At 40.8% G+C, this 14,946-nt stretch overlaps 1 protein-coding gene across 1 annotated transcript; it reads left to right on the forward strand.

Annotated features, from left to right (window-relative positions):
• The first annotated feature begins 905 nt into the window (after positions 1 to 905).
• Positions 906 to 10,247, forward strand: LOC137885363 (ATP-sensitive inward rectifier potassium channel 12-like). The gene is made up of 3 exons (XM_068727590.1): positions 906 to 1,136; positions 6,569 to 6,747; positions 7,937 to 10,247. Exons 2-3 carry the CDS (start codon positions 6,656 to 6,658, stop codon positions 9,567 to 9,569), a joined length of 1,725 nt encoding a protein of 574 aa, XP_068583691.1. The 5' UTR covers positions 906 to 1,136; positions 6,569 to 6,655; the 3' UTR covers positions 9,570 to 10,247.
• Positions 10,248 to 14,946: the final 4,699 nt, after the last annotated feature.

Consider the following 14,946-nt stretch of genomic DNA (forward strand, 5'->3'; position numbering starts at 1 on the left):
TCACTCACTCAGCCTAACTCACAGCCTAACTCACGGACACATACACTCACGTGACCAATTGCGTTTTTATGTAATCGGGCTCAGCAAGGATATCAATTTGTTTCAAGTCAAAAGTCATTGGTGTTTAAGGGAACTCCTCCATTTTTACTCTTGAAGTTCAGTTAACTAATCAAGGAGAGGACCACACCCTTATATCATGTCTTCTGTAGCTATAGAGGTTTCTAAAGTCTAAAGGAAAAAAACCTGTGGTGTAATCAGGGTTATCTCTGCTCTGGTGTGGAGATTTCACACTTACAACAGTCATCAAATAGAAGATGGGGTGTGTTATAGGGAACGTAGGATCCATCGTTTTTTGGAACTTCAATGCAGCTTTTGATACTTTTTTTATTCTAGAGTTTTTGTGTCTCTCTGTGTTTTCTTTTGCATTTTGCATTCATTTATTAAAAAATGTGAAAACCAGTAAGTACTGTATAATCTTCCTATTTTAAGCAAAAATAGATACAAATGCATTCAAGATCACTATAAACTTACTGTAGCTGCCACAGTTTTGCACTAAGTCTATTTAATAATCCAATATGAGACCAAAAGAACCCCATAGAGTCAATACAAACACACTGTAAAATGCCTCAAACACTCCCACTGAGTCTCTATACAGAAATCTTGTAGGATTATAAAAGTCTTCACGGGTGTGTTTTTGTTGGATGTCAATGTAAGTCTGAGTGGGCTAAAGTCTAAATCATGCAATCCACATCTCCACACTCTGGGGAAAACAATAGCATATATATATATATAAATAGTAACATAATCAGAGCTTTCTCTCTCCCTCTCTTTCTCGCTGTCTCTCTCCCACACACACACACACACACACACACACACACACACACTCTCTGGCAGGGATCGGAGCAGATGCACAACCACCAGGCGGGAGCAGCTCTGTTCAGCTACTATGGAGCTCCGACTGGAGACATGTACAAGTTTGTGCAACAGAAATCTGGGTGCGCATTTATGAAAACACAGTTTGTTTATTGAAGGAAAAAACGAGGAAGCAAAGAAGAGAGGAACAACTGAAGCATTTTTTTTTATGAGGATGAAACCGATGTTAGTCTTCGAGTGATTCAGTCTACAGTAACATCAAGGTAAGAGTTTATAGCTTTATGTTCTTATTTTTATTATTGGTAATGTCTGTTGGCTTTTCTGGGAAGATTTGAAAAAAATGTAAAGCCCAAAAATGCTTTTTATTTTTGTATTTTGTTATGATCAAGAATTTTAACTTGTTTACTTTCCTTACTCCACTTAAAAATCCACTCCACTCAAATTTATTATATTAAGAAAGTTCCACATTGGTATGTCCTGCGTTAGTTTGTCTGTCCCTAACTTATTCTAACTACTCAAAAAACAACAACAATCAATACTTTGATAAACCATTCATGTGGCTGAGTAAGTGGACTGTAAAATATTTGGGGAGCGTAAACTGATAGAAGAAAAGATTTTAAAAGCCAAAATCATTTTTCAAGGTTAGGGTAATACTCAACCCCCCCCCCACCACCACCACCCCTCCTCTCCCAGCTGTCGATTATTCCTGCAGGCTTTGGATTGATTTTCAGCACTGGACAGCTCCTGTGGCCTCAATGAAACCAATTCACGTCACAGCTGCTGCTTAGTTTGCAAACTGCCCCGTCATAACTTCTGGTTGCACTGTGTAAGCCATTGACTTCCTCCAACAGTGATGCATGTGCAAAGATGGAAACTTTACTTTTAACCATGTCATTTTTGATCGGTGAAACACTTCTGATACACATACAGGGGCCGAGGCAACAAATTATGGCCCAAATTTATAGTGTGGTTCAGAATATCTTCTATCAAGCAGATGTGAATTGACGTGTCTTACGTGAAAATGTAACCAAAGAAGTATTAAGATCTTTTACATCAGTAAAATAAAATACCCTACACTATAAATGTAATCCATTACAAGTAATAGTTTCAAAGTTTTACTGCAGTAGAAGTATAAGTATTAAGTTCCATTTTACTCTCTATTTTCCTCTTTAGGAACTAAACAATACTTAGTTTAGTAGGACGACAACAAAAACTTATAATAATTATTATTATTAAGGTTATACGTAAAATAAAAAAGAAAAGTACTCTATGCAAAACGTGCCATATGTTTCATACACAGTAAATTATTACCTACGCATTAACATGAAACCAGCATTTTAAGGAGGATCTATAACAAATGTTCTGAAAATTTAGTGCAGCAACAGTATAAAGGAGCAAAAAATACAAGTAGCTCCAAACTGTATTCAAGTACAGCACTTGAGTAAATGTATTTAGTTAGTAGTAGAGAACCCAAATGGGCTACTCTATTGTTCATCTATTACTGTTAAGAGTTAGTTGTTGTTGTTGGTGTGTGTGCGCGTGTGTGTGTGTGTGTGTGTGTGTAGGATGATGTTCCTCTAGTGAAAATAAGTACGTGGCTGTTAAACACACAGGTCCATTTTCTTTTAGGACACTGTGTGGACCTACTGGTGTCCTTGGGGACCAATGTCCTCTTAAAGACATTACACAGATACAAAGATACAGGGAAAAAAAGAGGAAGAATGAGAAAGAATCGCCGTGTAAATACAGGGCATCACCAAATGCAGCTCTCTCACACATTTTCACATATTCCTTTGTCAAAGAATTACACCTTTGGCGTGTGTTTGTGAGTAAATCTTTTACTTTTCTGTAAATGACATTACACGTTGTAGTAACATTGTCTGACGTCATAATCTCTTCATCTTAATCTGTATTTTTTTTCTCACACTCTGTCCAACGTAAAGGACCTCACGGCCTTTATTCCTTTTTTTCCTTATCCCTCTCTTCCTTTCTCATATCATTGGATCTCAGATTACACAAAAGGGCTTAAACCAGGTCACACAGCAACTGCCATCCACCTTTCATATTGTTGTTTGGATTGGGAGATTAAGGGACATACTAATCTGGTATTTGACAAGGGCTCCCTCCATACTTTTACTTTGCATGAGATTATGCTGTAATATATGTCAGTGTAGTTCTACTGACGTACCTGGATAAGACCTACGTCAGAGTCTTCGACACACTGCGTAGTAATAATAATCAGTATTTGTAGACAGCTGTGGTTTACTGCATGTTTTGGTGCTTCTTTATGAGTGTAGGTGGCTAATTTACAGGACCAGTATGTAGGATTTAGTGGCATCTAGCGGTGAGATTGCAGATTGTTACACCAACTAATTAAAGACCAGGCAGCAACCTCTGCGTCTACAAATTGAAGCCGATGAGGAAGTACCTTAAACTTGCATTCTTTCTAATGGCCATCAGGGGGCGACTCCTCTGATTGCAAAAAGAAGTGTGATTGTATAAAAGTAAAATGAGAAAACAACCCGACTGTACTTCTCTCTTGATTTATTACTTATTGATTTAAACATGAGTTTATGGTCTCAATCGCTATAGTTTCAAGTCTTCTTCAACACAGCATGATGTTCATTTAGTAAATTATGGTCCATTTAGAGTCAAATAGACCATAAAGCAGGGCATGATTTAGAGCGGGGCTACCTTGTGATTGACTTGTTTAATGTAAAAACGCAAAAGACTCTACCTAGAGCCAGTGTTGTCCGTTCTGGGCTGCTGTAAAAACATAGTGGACTCCATAAAGATGACCCGCTCCCATATAAAAGGCTCATTCTAGGCACAAACAAAAACACAATGATAGTTTAAAATAATAAAAAATAAGAACTAGTTTCTGGTGATTATACACTGATGAAAACATATATATACCATTTCTGCCAATGAATTCCACTGAATCCTACTCACTGGTCCATTGCTTATTTACTCCTCCTCTCCTCGGTCAGTTTACCACCTCCTCATCCTCCTCCCCTCAAGTTATCTCACATGATAAACCATCACAAAACACACACACACACACACACACACACACACACACACACACACACACACACACACAGCAAATCAGCCCCATAGAGGGAGAGGAGAGATGTTCCTATGGAGACAGCTAATACAGTAACTATGATCTGCCATTAATTACTTGTACTCTCCTCCAGGGATGTCGTCAGCTGAGAAATAAAGCCTGGCAGATACTGGCTGAATTAGTAGCAATATTGAGTTAATGGTGGTATTTATTGGTCATCCAGGCATACAATTACAATCACTAATATACATATACATCAGCATTTATGAAAAAAAAGCATTTACAGCCACAAACATGAATAAATCTCAGTTCTTTTGGGTTTAATGTCATAAATTGAAATGTAAACACAGCTTCACTGGGCAGGCATGAAACGAACATGGATTAGGTCTTTGATAAGTCACAGATACTAAAACAATAACATGAATCCAGTAAAATGGACTAGTGTAATGCTCCTGCAACACATGCCACATTTGTGAAGATTATAATTTTTATCTTGAAAGTTTTTGACATCATTTTTTAAGTCGTAGTTAGTCTTGACTCAAGGATCACTCGATAGCTTTTTGTCTGGATGGAATTTGCTCAGTTGTCATGGAAATGGCAGCAGAGCATTTTTAGGACTTCATGTCCACGTGCGCCAAAAAGCAGAGCCAGTTAGTGGACATCAAGTGTGGATGGCTTTGTCTTGGTGTTTTGTATAAAATTCTGTTCCACTATAAACCTGATGGTCATCATGGCAACAACACTTTCCCCACACACTATTATACTGCATTACATTATCAACAGGTAGACAAAAGAACAGTCCACTCACATCTCTGTCATTTCAACAACAACTGATCATGATATACAGTCAGCTTTGCATGATTCTAATGATGACAACCATAAGTATCATTCTTCAGAAGTAACACTGAATTATTCTCAGAAAAATTTAATAAAATCACACCATGCAATGCAACTTTATTGACCACACCTTTCCAATGTAACAACTTATTTAAAAAAAAAAAAAGAGGCAAGTTATATATTTTTAATAAATAGCTGTGTCTTGTAAGTTCATGTGGAATGGACCAAATGTTTGTCATGACACAGAAATAAAAACAAACCAACAACATTAACATATGGAACATTAGAAACAACATCAACATGTAAAAGAAACAAAAGATCCGATGCTGATGTAACAATAGTAACAGTATAAAATAAAAAAAAGATAAATTCAGCAGAACTACACCAGAATAATGATGTCTTTCAATCAAGCAGACTGGCTTGTGAACTGTGTTGTTCCGTCCTGATCCCGCTCATGATGCTGCTGGCACTGACACTGACCTACGCGGTGACTGTATTGGCATATTGGCTGTCGTCTTTAAGGACTCTGTGAGAAAAGGTTGGGACTTCACGTAGAGGACTCACTCCTCCAGCTGTGGGAGTTATCGAGCTGACGCAATCATCTGCCCTTTTGGGATTATCCAGTTGACAATCACTCTTCATCCAGCCAATCAGCAGCCAGTTCGTAACATCTGTCCTTGGTGTAACAGGAAAAAAAGAGTCTTGAAGCGTCACAAACACACACGTGCGCACGCACACACACACACACACACACACACACACACACACACACACACACACACACACACACACATTACATGACAACAAATCCCATCAAAATCTGTACGTGTTTGTGTGTGTGAGTGTGTTTCTGTTTGCGTGTATTTGTTATTGACGGTGATATTGAACAAAGGCTTTTAAACCGCTGTTGTCAGAGACTTTCCCAAGACAATCTATTACTACCTTTTTATTGTCAACTAATTTACTTGTATCAGCCGAAGGGATTCGGGTACCATAAAACATCAACAACAACAACTGCTGCCCTTTCGTGTTGCGTGCTATTGGTCTTCTATTGGTTATGCAACCCAGTGTTTTTTGGTTCTCTTGGTTCCCAGCTTGCTGACATAATAAGCCGAGCAAAATCACCCTTCAACCTTGTCATCAGGCCAAACAGCAGATCAATTGTTCCTCTAACAGTAGCTTATCACTGATTCATCTCTTTTTTAGACCGTTGTCCCTTCCACTGCCTGTCTGGTTTTCCACCCCTGGTTGGCCATGAAGGTCCCTAAGGCTAACCACTAGCAAGTACCTAATCAATAAGCTTTCATCACCAAAAACTGTCTGGTCTGCTCCGTGCATTAGGGCAAGGCCAAAATTTGCAGAGAGAGATATTTGATTCTTCTGATTTTTAGTTACGCTCGCGACGTGGCACTATGGATGGCAATGTCGCTTGATCCCCCGCTTTAGTCTGAAATATCTCAACAACTGTTGGATGATCATGCCATGAAAGTTGGCTCAGGCCAAATTTCAATTTGTCTAAAACTATGACCAAAGTCTTGCAAAACTAATGTCATTCCCATCAGCCTCAGCTGTACTGCTGCTAATTACCAGATGTTACCATGGTCACGTCTGTTTAGCACGTTAGCGTGCTAATCATGGTAAACACTGCTTGCCACAGTAAACATTAGCATGTTAACAATGTCATTCTGAGCATGTTAGCATGTTCATGTTAGCATTTAGCTGAAAGTACTACATGTTAAATGCACTCAAGTTCACCATTGTGATGATTAATCAAATGTTCTTTGTTCACAGAAAATGTATCATGAGAAGGCAGCGCTGATAACAAATGCAAGAAGCACCTGAGCTCATACTGCCTCCCTGTCCAGCAACAGTACTTTAATGGTTGGAACTGCCCGCCCCAACCTACATTACTGCCCTCGCAGACACAGCCTGATGATCACCGGTGCCATGGGAGCGGTGCGAGTCAATAGGTAAGAGAGGATGGTGAATAGAACTGTGTCAGTGCCCACAAATGTTTTATTGAAGAAAAGAAAAAGAAGGTTTTGGATATTTTTGTTCCATATCACCCTCAAAAATCACAAATTACTGCTCCCACCACAAAATTACAGATATTAAACATATGTGTACTGCTTTTATAAGTCACCCTTAAAAAGGGCTTATTTTATTATTAACTGGTACCTAATAGCTCAATTATAAGTCATTATTTAGAACAACATTTGGGTTGCCAGGTAGTGAAAAATGGACACTATCAGGTGGACCCTCAAATAGATAATTTTACCTCCTTATGGAACATGGCTGCAGGGTATCTGGACAACACATTTATAAACTAACATTTATACCTGCAGACTTCATTGGATTATTACAGAAACCCTATATACATAACATTTATATTTCCATGCAGATGACTCACAAATTTTTGTTGAGAAACCCATGACCCTTTATTGAGTTTATTAGTTTGTGTAACTGTGATAGTTTATTACTCTTCATACATAGCTTATTAAGATTTATAGCTGCAAACTTGCTTGCTTATTAGAAAGTGTGAGAATCATGAGGATTTCTTAATGACTTGACTTTTTATACAGCATGAGATTTTTTACAGCCTGTCAACCCAAAGGTTGTTCTAGATAACGACTTATAACTGATCGATATAAAATAAAGTAAATGGTAAAACCAGTAAGAAAGACATTAGTTACAATTGATAAACCCTTTATAAAATGTGACGTATAAGAAAAGGGCACCAAAATAATCCAATTAACTGTTGGCAATCGTAGTTTAGCAACGATAACTAGGCAATGCAGGTCTGGCAAGCTTTGGATTTCTTCACATTTAAGGAGTGTGCATGGAGCTGTAGTAGGGAAGATACTCTACATTTAACGAGTTTGGAGGGTAGCACAAGAGCAAAAACGTAAAGAATTAATTAAACAGTGTATTTGTAAAAAAAAACAAAAAACTGTTCACCACTAATACATCCACTGTGTAGTATTTCCCTAATGTATGCAAGCCAATCCTGGCATTTTTCAGAGTTTAGGCTAATGTTAGCGGCTCACGCCTTTTCTCTTTTACAAACTGTTTGAAAATATGGACAAGTATGTAAGCTAAGCAGCCACAAGTCTGAACATTTTATTTGCTATCATACTTTTCTCCCCTCTGTTCATCCAGATACAGCATCGTTTCCACAGACGAAGATGCCCTGAAGATCTCCAGCTTGGGCCTCCACAACGGCCACAGTCCTCTGACTCAGCAGACGCTGTCGGGGGCCTGCATGCGGGCTGAAGAAGGAGGAGGAGAGTGTCCAGGAGGTGATGAGGCAAGAGGGGCTTTGTCTTTGAGAGTAACAAATGAGCCCATCATCCACAAAAGCTGCCGCGCTTCACCTTCATGTCGTCTGGGCCTGGATCTGGGCACCGGCCGCCTGCGCAGCCGCTTTGTGAGAAAGAACGGCCAGTGCAATGTGGTGTTCAACAACATGGAAGACAAGCCACGGCGCTACCTGGCTGACATTTTCACCACCTGCGTGGACATACGCTGGCGCTATCTGCTGCTCATTTTCACCACCACCTTCCTTCTGTCATGGCTGCTGTTTGGCGTGATCTTCTGGGGGGTGGCGCTCGTTCACGGAGACTTTAGCTTTCGCATACCCGTGAAGGAAGGGGATCCTCGAAACAACGTAGGGGATGGAAAAGACGAATGGCGGCCATGTATTCTCCACATCCAGGGTTTCATCGGGGCCTTCCTCTTCTCTATAGAGACCCAGACCACCATTGGATACGGTTTCCGGTGTGTCACCGAAGAGTGCCCAGTCGCTGTGGTGACTGTGGTGGTCCAGTCCATCGTGGGCTGCATTATTGACTCCTTCATGATCGGCACCATCATGGCAAAGATGGTGCGCCCCAAGAAGCGGGCGCAGACCTTGCTGTTCTCGCATAATGCCGTCATCGCTATGCGAGATGGCAAGCTGTGCCTCATGTGGCGCCTGGGCAACATGCGCAAGAGCCACATTGTTGAAGCACATGTCCGCGCTCAGCTCATTAAGCCGCACGTGACGGCGGAGGGCGAGTACCTCCCTTTGGAACAAACGGACATTGATGTCGGTTATGACGACGGGCTGGACCGGCTGTTTCTGGTGTCACCACTGGTGGTGGTACACGAGATCAACAAGAACAGTCCTCTGTATAACCTGAGCCGCAACGACCTGCTCAAGGAAGACTTTGAGATCGTGGTCATCCTGGAGGGGATGGTGGAGGCCACAGCTATGACCACTCAGGCCCGCAGCTCCTACTTGTCCAAGGAGATCCTGTGGGGTCACCGCTTTGAGCCGGTGGTCTTTGAGAAGGGTGACCGCTACCAGGTGGACTACTCCCGCTTCCATAAGTCCTACGAAGTGCCATCTACGCCTCACTGCAGTGCCAGGGAACTAAACCAGATGATGGGTCGTAGCGGGCAGTCCTCATCCTCCAGCTCAAGTTACTCCCGGTCTCCATCGCCATTTGCCCAGAGGGCAGCCCGCCACATCCTGGGCCCTCACTCCCCCAGCGCTTTCTGCTACGAGAACGAGGTGGCCTTGTGCTGCGGGGACGACGAGGAGGATGTGAAAGTGGAGGCAGGGAGTCTGAACGTAAGAAGTGACAGAGAGGTAAAGATAAGGGATGATATTCACTTGGGATTCAAAGAGACATTTGTGGAGGAGCAGAAGGTGGAGATGCTGTGCGTTCTGGACTCAGAGAATCAGATCAGCCTTGACAGATTACAGCCCACCCTACCTTTATACATCAGCAGAGAGTCAGGAGTTTAATCGATGGTAATGGCGGCCCATCCATTTGTTTCCTCTCTTTGTCTGTGTGCATCCAACCAAAGTATTGAACTAGTTTGAAAATAAAAGATTTTTTGCAGCTGTCACAAAATCCACTCGGCTTTCGATCATAACTTGCTCTGGTTCCAGGTATTACACTTTCAGTTGTAACATCAGCATCTAAACAACGCACAGCTCATCTTCTTTTGAACATGGTGACCAGGTATTTCTCTCAAATCATGAGGTATCTTGAAAACTGTATTGCTTTCTTGTTTTAGTCACTATGACAGTGTATGATCTACAAGTTTTTTTGTTCTTGATTTCCATTGAGTTTTTGTAAATATGATATGATTTTGTTTAATTTTGAAATGATTATGCATCATATACATAAATGCTATGAGAGAAAAATCTATTTATTTTAAAGGAGGCATGACACTAACGCCAAACTTCGACAGACTTATTTTCTGTGTAAAAAATAAAATATTTCAGTATTTTAAACTTCTGTCTTCCTGCTTGAGTTCTATTACTTTTCACATTTGATAAATAAGCCATTTATTCCATTATTCTAATCACTTGAAAAGGGCCATGAAACCAAGTTAGTCAAACATGTACAGTTGAAGAACAAGCACTTTATTGTTACTTTTATCAATAGATACAAACACTTTGCAACGGCGTTATGGTTTGTATGAACAAAGCACCTAATAAACAACAGTCTACACTGTTAATGCTTGAATTGTCTCTGTTGAGTCTCTATTGCACATCCCTTCAATGTTTCAACAGCCCAGCCATGATGATTACCACCTGTTTCTGAATAGACGAGATCACACAAATCTTATTTGTCTTGACTTTGGATTCAAACATATGTGGCTGCACTTTCTCTTTAAAAGCATGGTTGGATTACCAACGGGGCAAAGCGGAACACTGCCTCGAGGCCCCAGAGTTCGGCATTTCAGCCGTCGTCATAGTTTTTGGCCGTCGCAAATCAATCAGAAATCTTTTTACCAGTCGCCCCTGAAAGCCATTAAAAGGGATGCAAGTTTAAGGCACTTCCGCATTGGCTTCACTTTTCAGAATGGGAGGTTGCTCGCCAGCTGCTCAACGGATGGCAAATTCGGTCAGTCGTTGTGTCGGTCGGTCTACTACCGCATCCTCAGAATAGATCCTGATAATGTTCCTCATTCTTCATGCTTACTACTCATTGGGTCAAAAATTTTAATTGTCCAATATTTTGGTGTAACTCTGACCAAAAATCTGCAAAACTAATGACGTTCCCATCAGCCTAAGTGATACTTTGTGTTTAGTGCTAATTAGCAAACACTAACGCACTAAACTATGATGGTGAGCATGGTAAACATTATTGCTAGTTAGCTTACAGCTAGCATCTGTACAGTTGGTACACTGGTTCTTTGGGGCAAATAAACACAGTCTAGTCATACAATTTGTGCAAAAGACAAAAATTCACATTGCTTTCGGTCTGAACACACCTTAAAAGGGCCCTGAAAACCTTCTCAATCAGCTTCTCACTAGACGTACAGGGGTCCTACGTAAACACAATTCAGCAACATTTGAATCAGTCTGATGACAGTTGATGAGAGGCAACACTTATACATGGCAACTGCAAAATGTAGTGAAGCGGATCTCTGTAGTGTGTCCTGTCCATTGTACATGAATGGAAGTTGGACACAACAGGAATCGAACAGTTAATGTTTGCCCTGGGGCGCCGAAGCACGTCAATGTAATCAAGATCAAACACTGCAGTCTCCAACACACAGACAAATTGGGCAGACGGGGATTAAAGGTGAAAGGCTTTGGGAGGAATAAGAGATACAAAACAAGAAGAGGGAGAGGCACTTACCACAAAAACACCATCAGGAGGCACTGAAGTCTAACTGTAATGCGGAGGCCAGAGAGTTTCTGGCTGTTGAACAAGCTCCCCCATGTGGTTGAACCGTGATAACACAGTGAGTAACAGACCAAAGTGTGATGCAATTGTATTGATCACTGTTCTCTCCGTGGGTTTGTTGGTTTTGGTTATTTTATCTAAATAAGAGTGTTTGAAATATGACTGATATTAAAATGAAACCCTTTCTCTGGGATTTTTCTGGTTAATGGGCACTTTTAGTACTTTGGGACAGCAGTTCCCAACCTGCAGTTCAAATCCTCTTCAACAGGTCACAATATGCTATCTACGATTGGAAAGGGGAAAAGAACATTTGAGCACACTACCTTTTTCAGGATGAGAGGAAAACTATACATTTGCTACAGAAAATTGTGTTCATCATGTTCTAAAACGCCTAATCTTTCCTTTTTAGCATTATGTATGTATGTATAGTTTTATCTCGTATGGCTCTTAAGAGTTATGCAATAAACATGTTGGGAGGTTCAGCAGACACTGCTTTGTTTCAAGGATAATACAAATTGGGAACCAAACCACACCCAAACAATACAAAAACGTAATTTTGATTTACGGACAAAGTGGTGGAGAGGGAACCCGTATTCGTTTAGATTTTCAGTAATGTTCATAGATAAGGTTTTACTTTATAGGTAAAAGGAAACTTGAACCTATGCTTAATTCCCTTTGGTACTCTATGTCTGTGTTGCTGAGAGGTGACGGTGCAAACCTCTGAGCCACTGTTCCTCATTAACATGATTGATAATTAGAGCGATGTCATGCTCTAATCCCCCCCGCTGCTCTTTTTTTGCTCTCTTGCGTCTTTACAACCCCTCACAAGACCGAGCCTGGTGACAACTTCTTGACTTTGCGCGATCCGTAAACAGTCGGAAGGGAAGCTCCCTAAACTTTGATGCGTTTAGATATTGTCTCCTGGCCACTCGAACAAGTCACTTCCCCTCCCGTCAATCTGCCCATCTCCCTGCTGTCACCCCATCCCTCTCTCCCTGGCAGTTTTCTGATGCTGGTTAATTACCCCCCCCCCTGTCATCAGCGTCTGCGAGGCAGAGCAGCTGGGTGACCTCTGCGACCTCTGTTAAGACTTCTAATAGCCGACTTGGATCTTTCCTAATAAGGTGGTGTGTGTTCATCCTCGTGTAGGTTAAGTGTGTGAGTGTGTGCGCGGGCTTTCATGTGTGTGACACCCTGTGTATCAGCAGTGGCCTCTCTCGGCCCCACTGGCTGTTTGTGGCCTCGGGGCTGTGCGACCAGAGTGTGTGTGCTCAGCAGGGGACAGTATTTAGGCACCGGGAGCCGTGGCCGGGGGATCTCTGGTTCCATAATGAGCTGTTGTGTGTTGTGGAGCTGTGAAGCAGGGGACAGAGGAGCATTGTGCGCTGCTCGACACAGCTCAGCTCAGCAGAGGAGGCCCGACTGATCCAGGCTGGGAAGCACCACAGGGCAAACATCTTCTGGATACTTTTGTCTGTCTGTCTGTCTGTCTGTCTGCTTCTTCTGTCTGTTCGTCCTCGTCTAGTTAGTATTTCTATCACAGGCTGACATCGGCACAGTCAGCCACATTTCAACAGCTAAACTATAAGTTAATCAAAATATTATACTCAAGTAAATGAGACACTTGTCCTTTACTTGAGTATTTCCATTCTATGCCACTTTGTACTTCTACTTGGCTACATATATTTGATAACTTTAGTTACCTTGCAGATTTAGATAAATAATCCAAGAATATATAAATCAACTATAGCTGCAACATTAAAGTGATGCGCACATTAATGCTTCAATAATTATTATCAAGTGATACAATGTGTGATTCTGCATAATGAGTCGGCTACTTTTACTTTTGGAGATTTTAAGTATTTTTGAAGTACTTTTACCTAAATACATATTTAAAGGAGTTTTAATTTTAACAGAGAATTTTTCACTGTTATCGCTATTAATATTATTATTATTAATAAGTATTAATACATTTTGTACAAGGTATTAACAAATGGTCAAAGGAGGCAACTGCTCAAAAGTTACGACACTGAAACACAATATCAATTAACAGGACAAAGGCTTTTAAAATGGTTGTGTTGTTTTTACACTTTTCAGCCCGCGCTCATGAGTTATTTTGAAGTTGCGTTATTGATTTTTGTGACATGTTTTCCACTTATGTTGTTTGCATTTTACTTAGTTTACTTACTTTAAGCCCAACCATGATGTTTTTCCTGAAGCTAACCAAGTGGTTTAGTTGTGTAAACCTAAGTTTTTGTTTACATTCACAACGTTAACCACGGTTGCAACCGTGTGCCAGGCCACCCGCTGCGTTAGAAAGTGACGCCAGGAAGGAAAACAAATCAGTGCGTTTTCCCCAAAAATGTATTAAAATGACAAACTATTTCTTTAAGATGAGTCCTGCTTTAGAGACTCTGTCTCAAAGAGGGACCCAGTTTTGAAGTCTTGTTTTGAGACTTTTTATCATTTCAGTTTTGTACTAGTATGTTGCAATTTAGTGGTCATTTTTGACTGCACAGCAAAATCCAGTCCTGATTTGGTGAAACCAAGTGTTACATTTTAAATATGAATTTTGAATTTGCTGTTGTTGTTTTGAATTTTGCTAAGTGCAATTTAAGGTCAACTGTCTCTTCACAATTTACTGTGTGTAAAAAAATCCTGTGTGCACAACATTTTGGGAAATACCGATGGTTTCAAAATGTCTTTCTTTATCTCGCCGTTGTCCATTTTCTTTTCCTCCGTCTCTGTCTTAGGCTGATGTCGTAGCAAAGAGAACAATAGGCCTTTCATGACGCCCTGCTATGCAGCACGATCCTTAACTGGAATTCACAGCTTTTAGTTTTTTTTAATGACCAACAGTTCGCATTTAATCACAACATTTCAGTTTTTCAACCTCAATTCAGGTTTTGCACCTTTCTTAATGAAGATTTAAAAATTTTGTATTGGTAATGTGACCGGAGCGAGCCAAGCCAAATGCATTAAACTGACTGTGCTTTAATTATCGCACTCTTTCCTCTTGTGCATGTGTCTACCTGCTCACCGGCCTTTCTGTCTCTGAATGTGTGAGCCTAAACACCTGTCTCTTTGTGTGTGTGTGTGTGTGTGTGTGTGTGTGTGTGTGTGTGTGTTTAGGCTATCTCTCCCTTTACAAGCTAAGTGATATACACTCGTCTGCGATTGACACACAACAGATAAATTAGGTTGCGCTTATGGATCCATGTCCACAAGAAACATACAACAAAATAAAACCCCTGAGCAAAGTCATATATCTGCATATTTCTCACTCTCTACTGCTCAACATCCCATCCATCTTTCTGTCATGTTGACTTTTATCTCTCTCCCTCTGCTCTGACAACAACAGAGCCTTTCATGTAGTCATCTTTTCCTTTAGAGCCCTCAGGCCCTCGCCCTCTTTCGTTCACACAGACTAATTAAATGTTCCGAGAAGAACTCATGATTGGGAAGTCTGCGCTACTT

The sequence above is a fragment of the Cebidichthys violaceus genome, unplaced genomic scaffold (genome assembly GCF_023349555.1).
Source record: "Cebidichthys violaceus isolate CVI_PGR_0920_01 unplaced genomic scaffold, fCebVio1.0.p SCAF_4, whole genome shotgun sequence".
NCBI lineage: Eukaryota > Metazoa > Chordata > Actinopteri > Perciformes > Stichaeidae > Cebidichthys > Cebidichthys violaceus.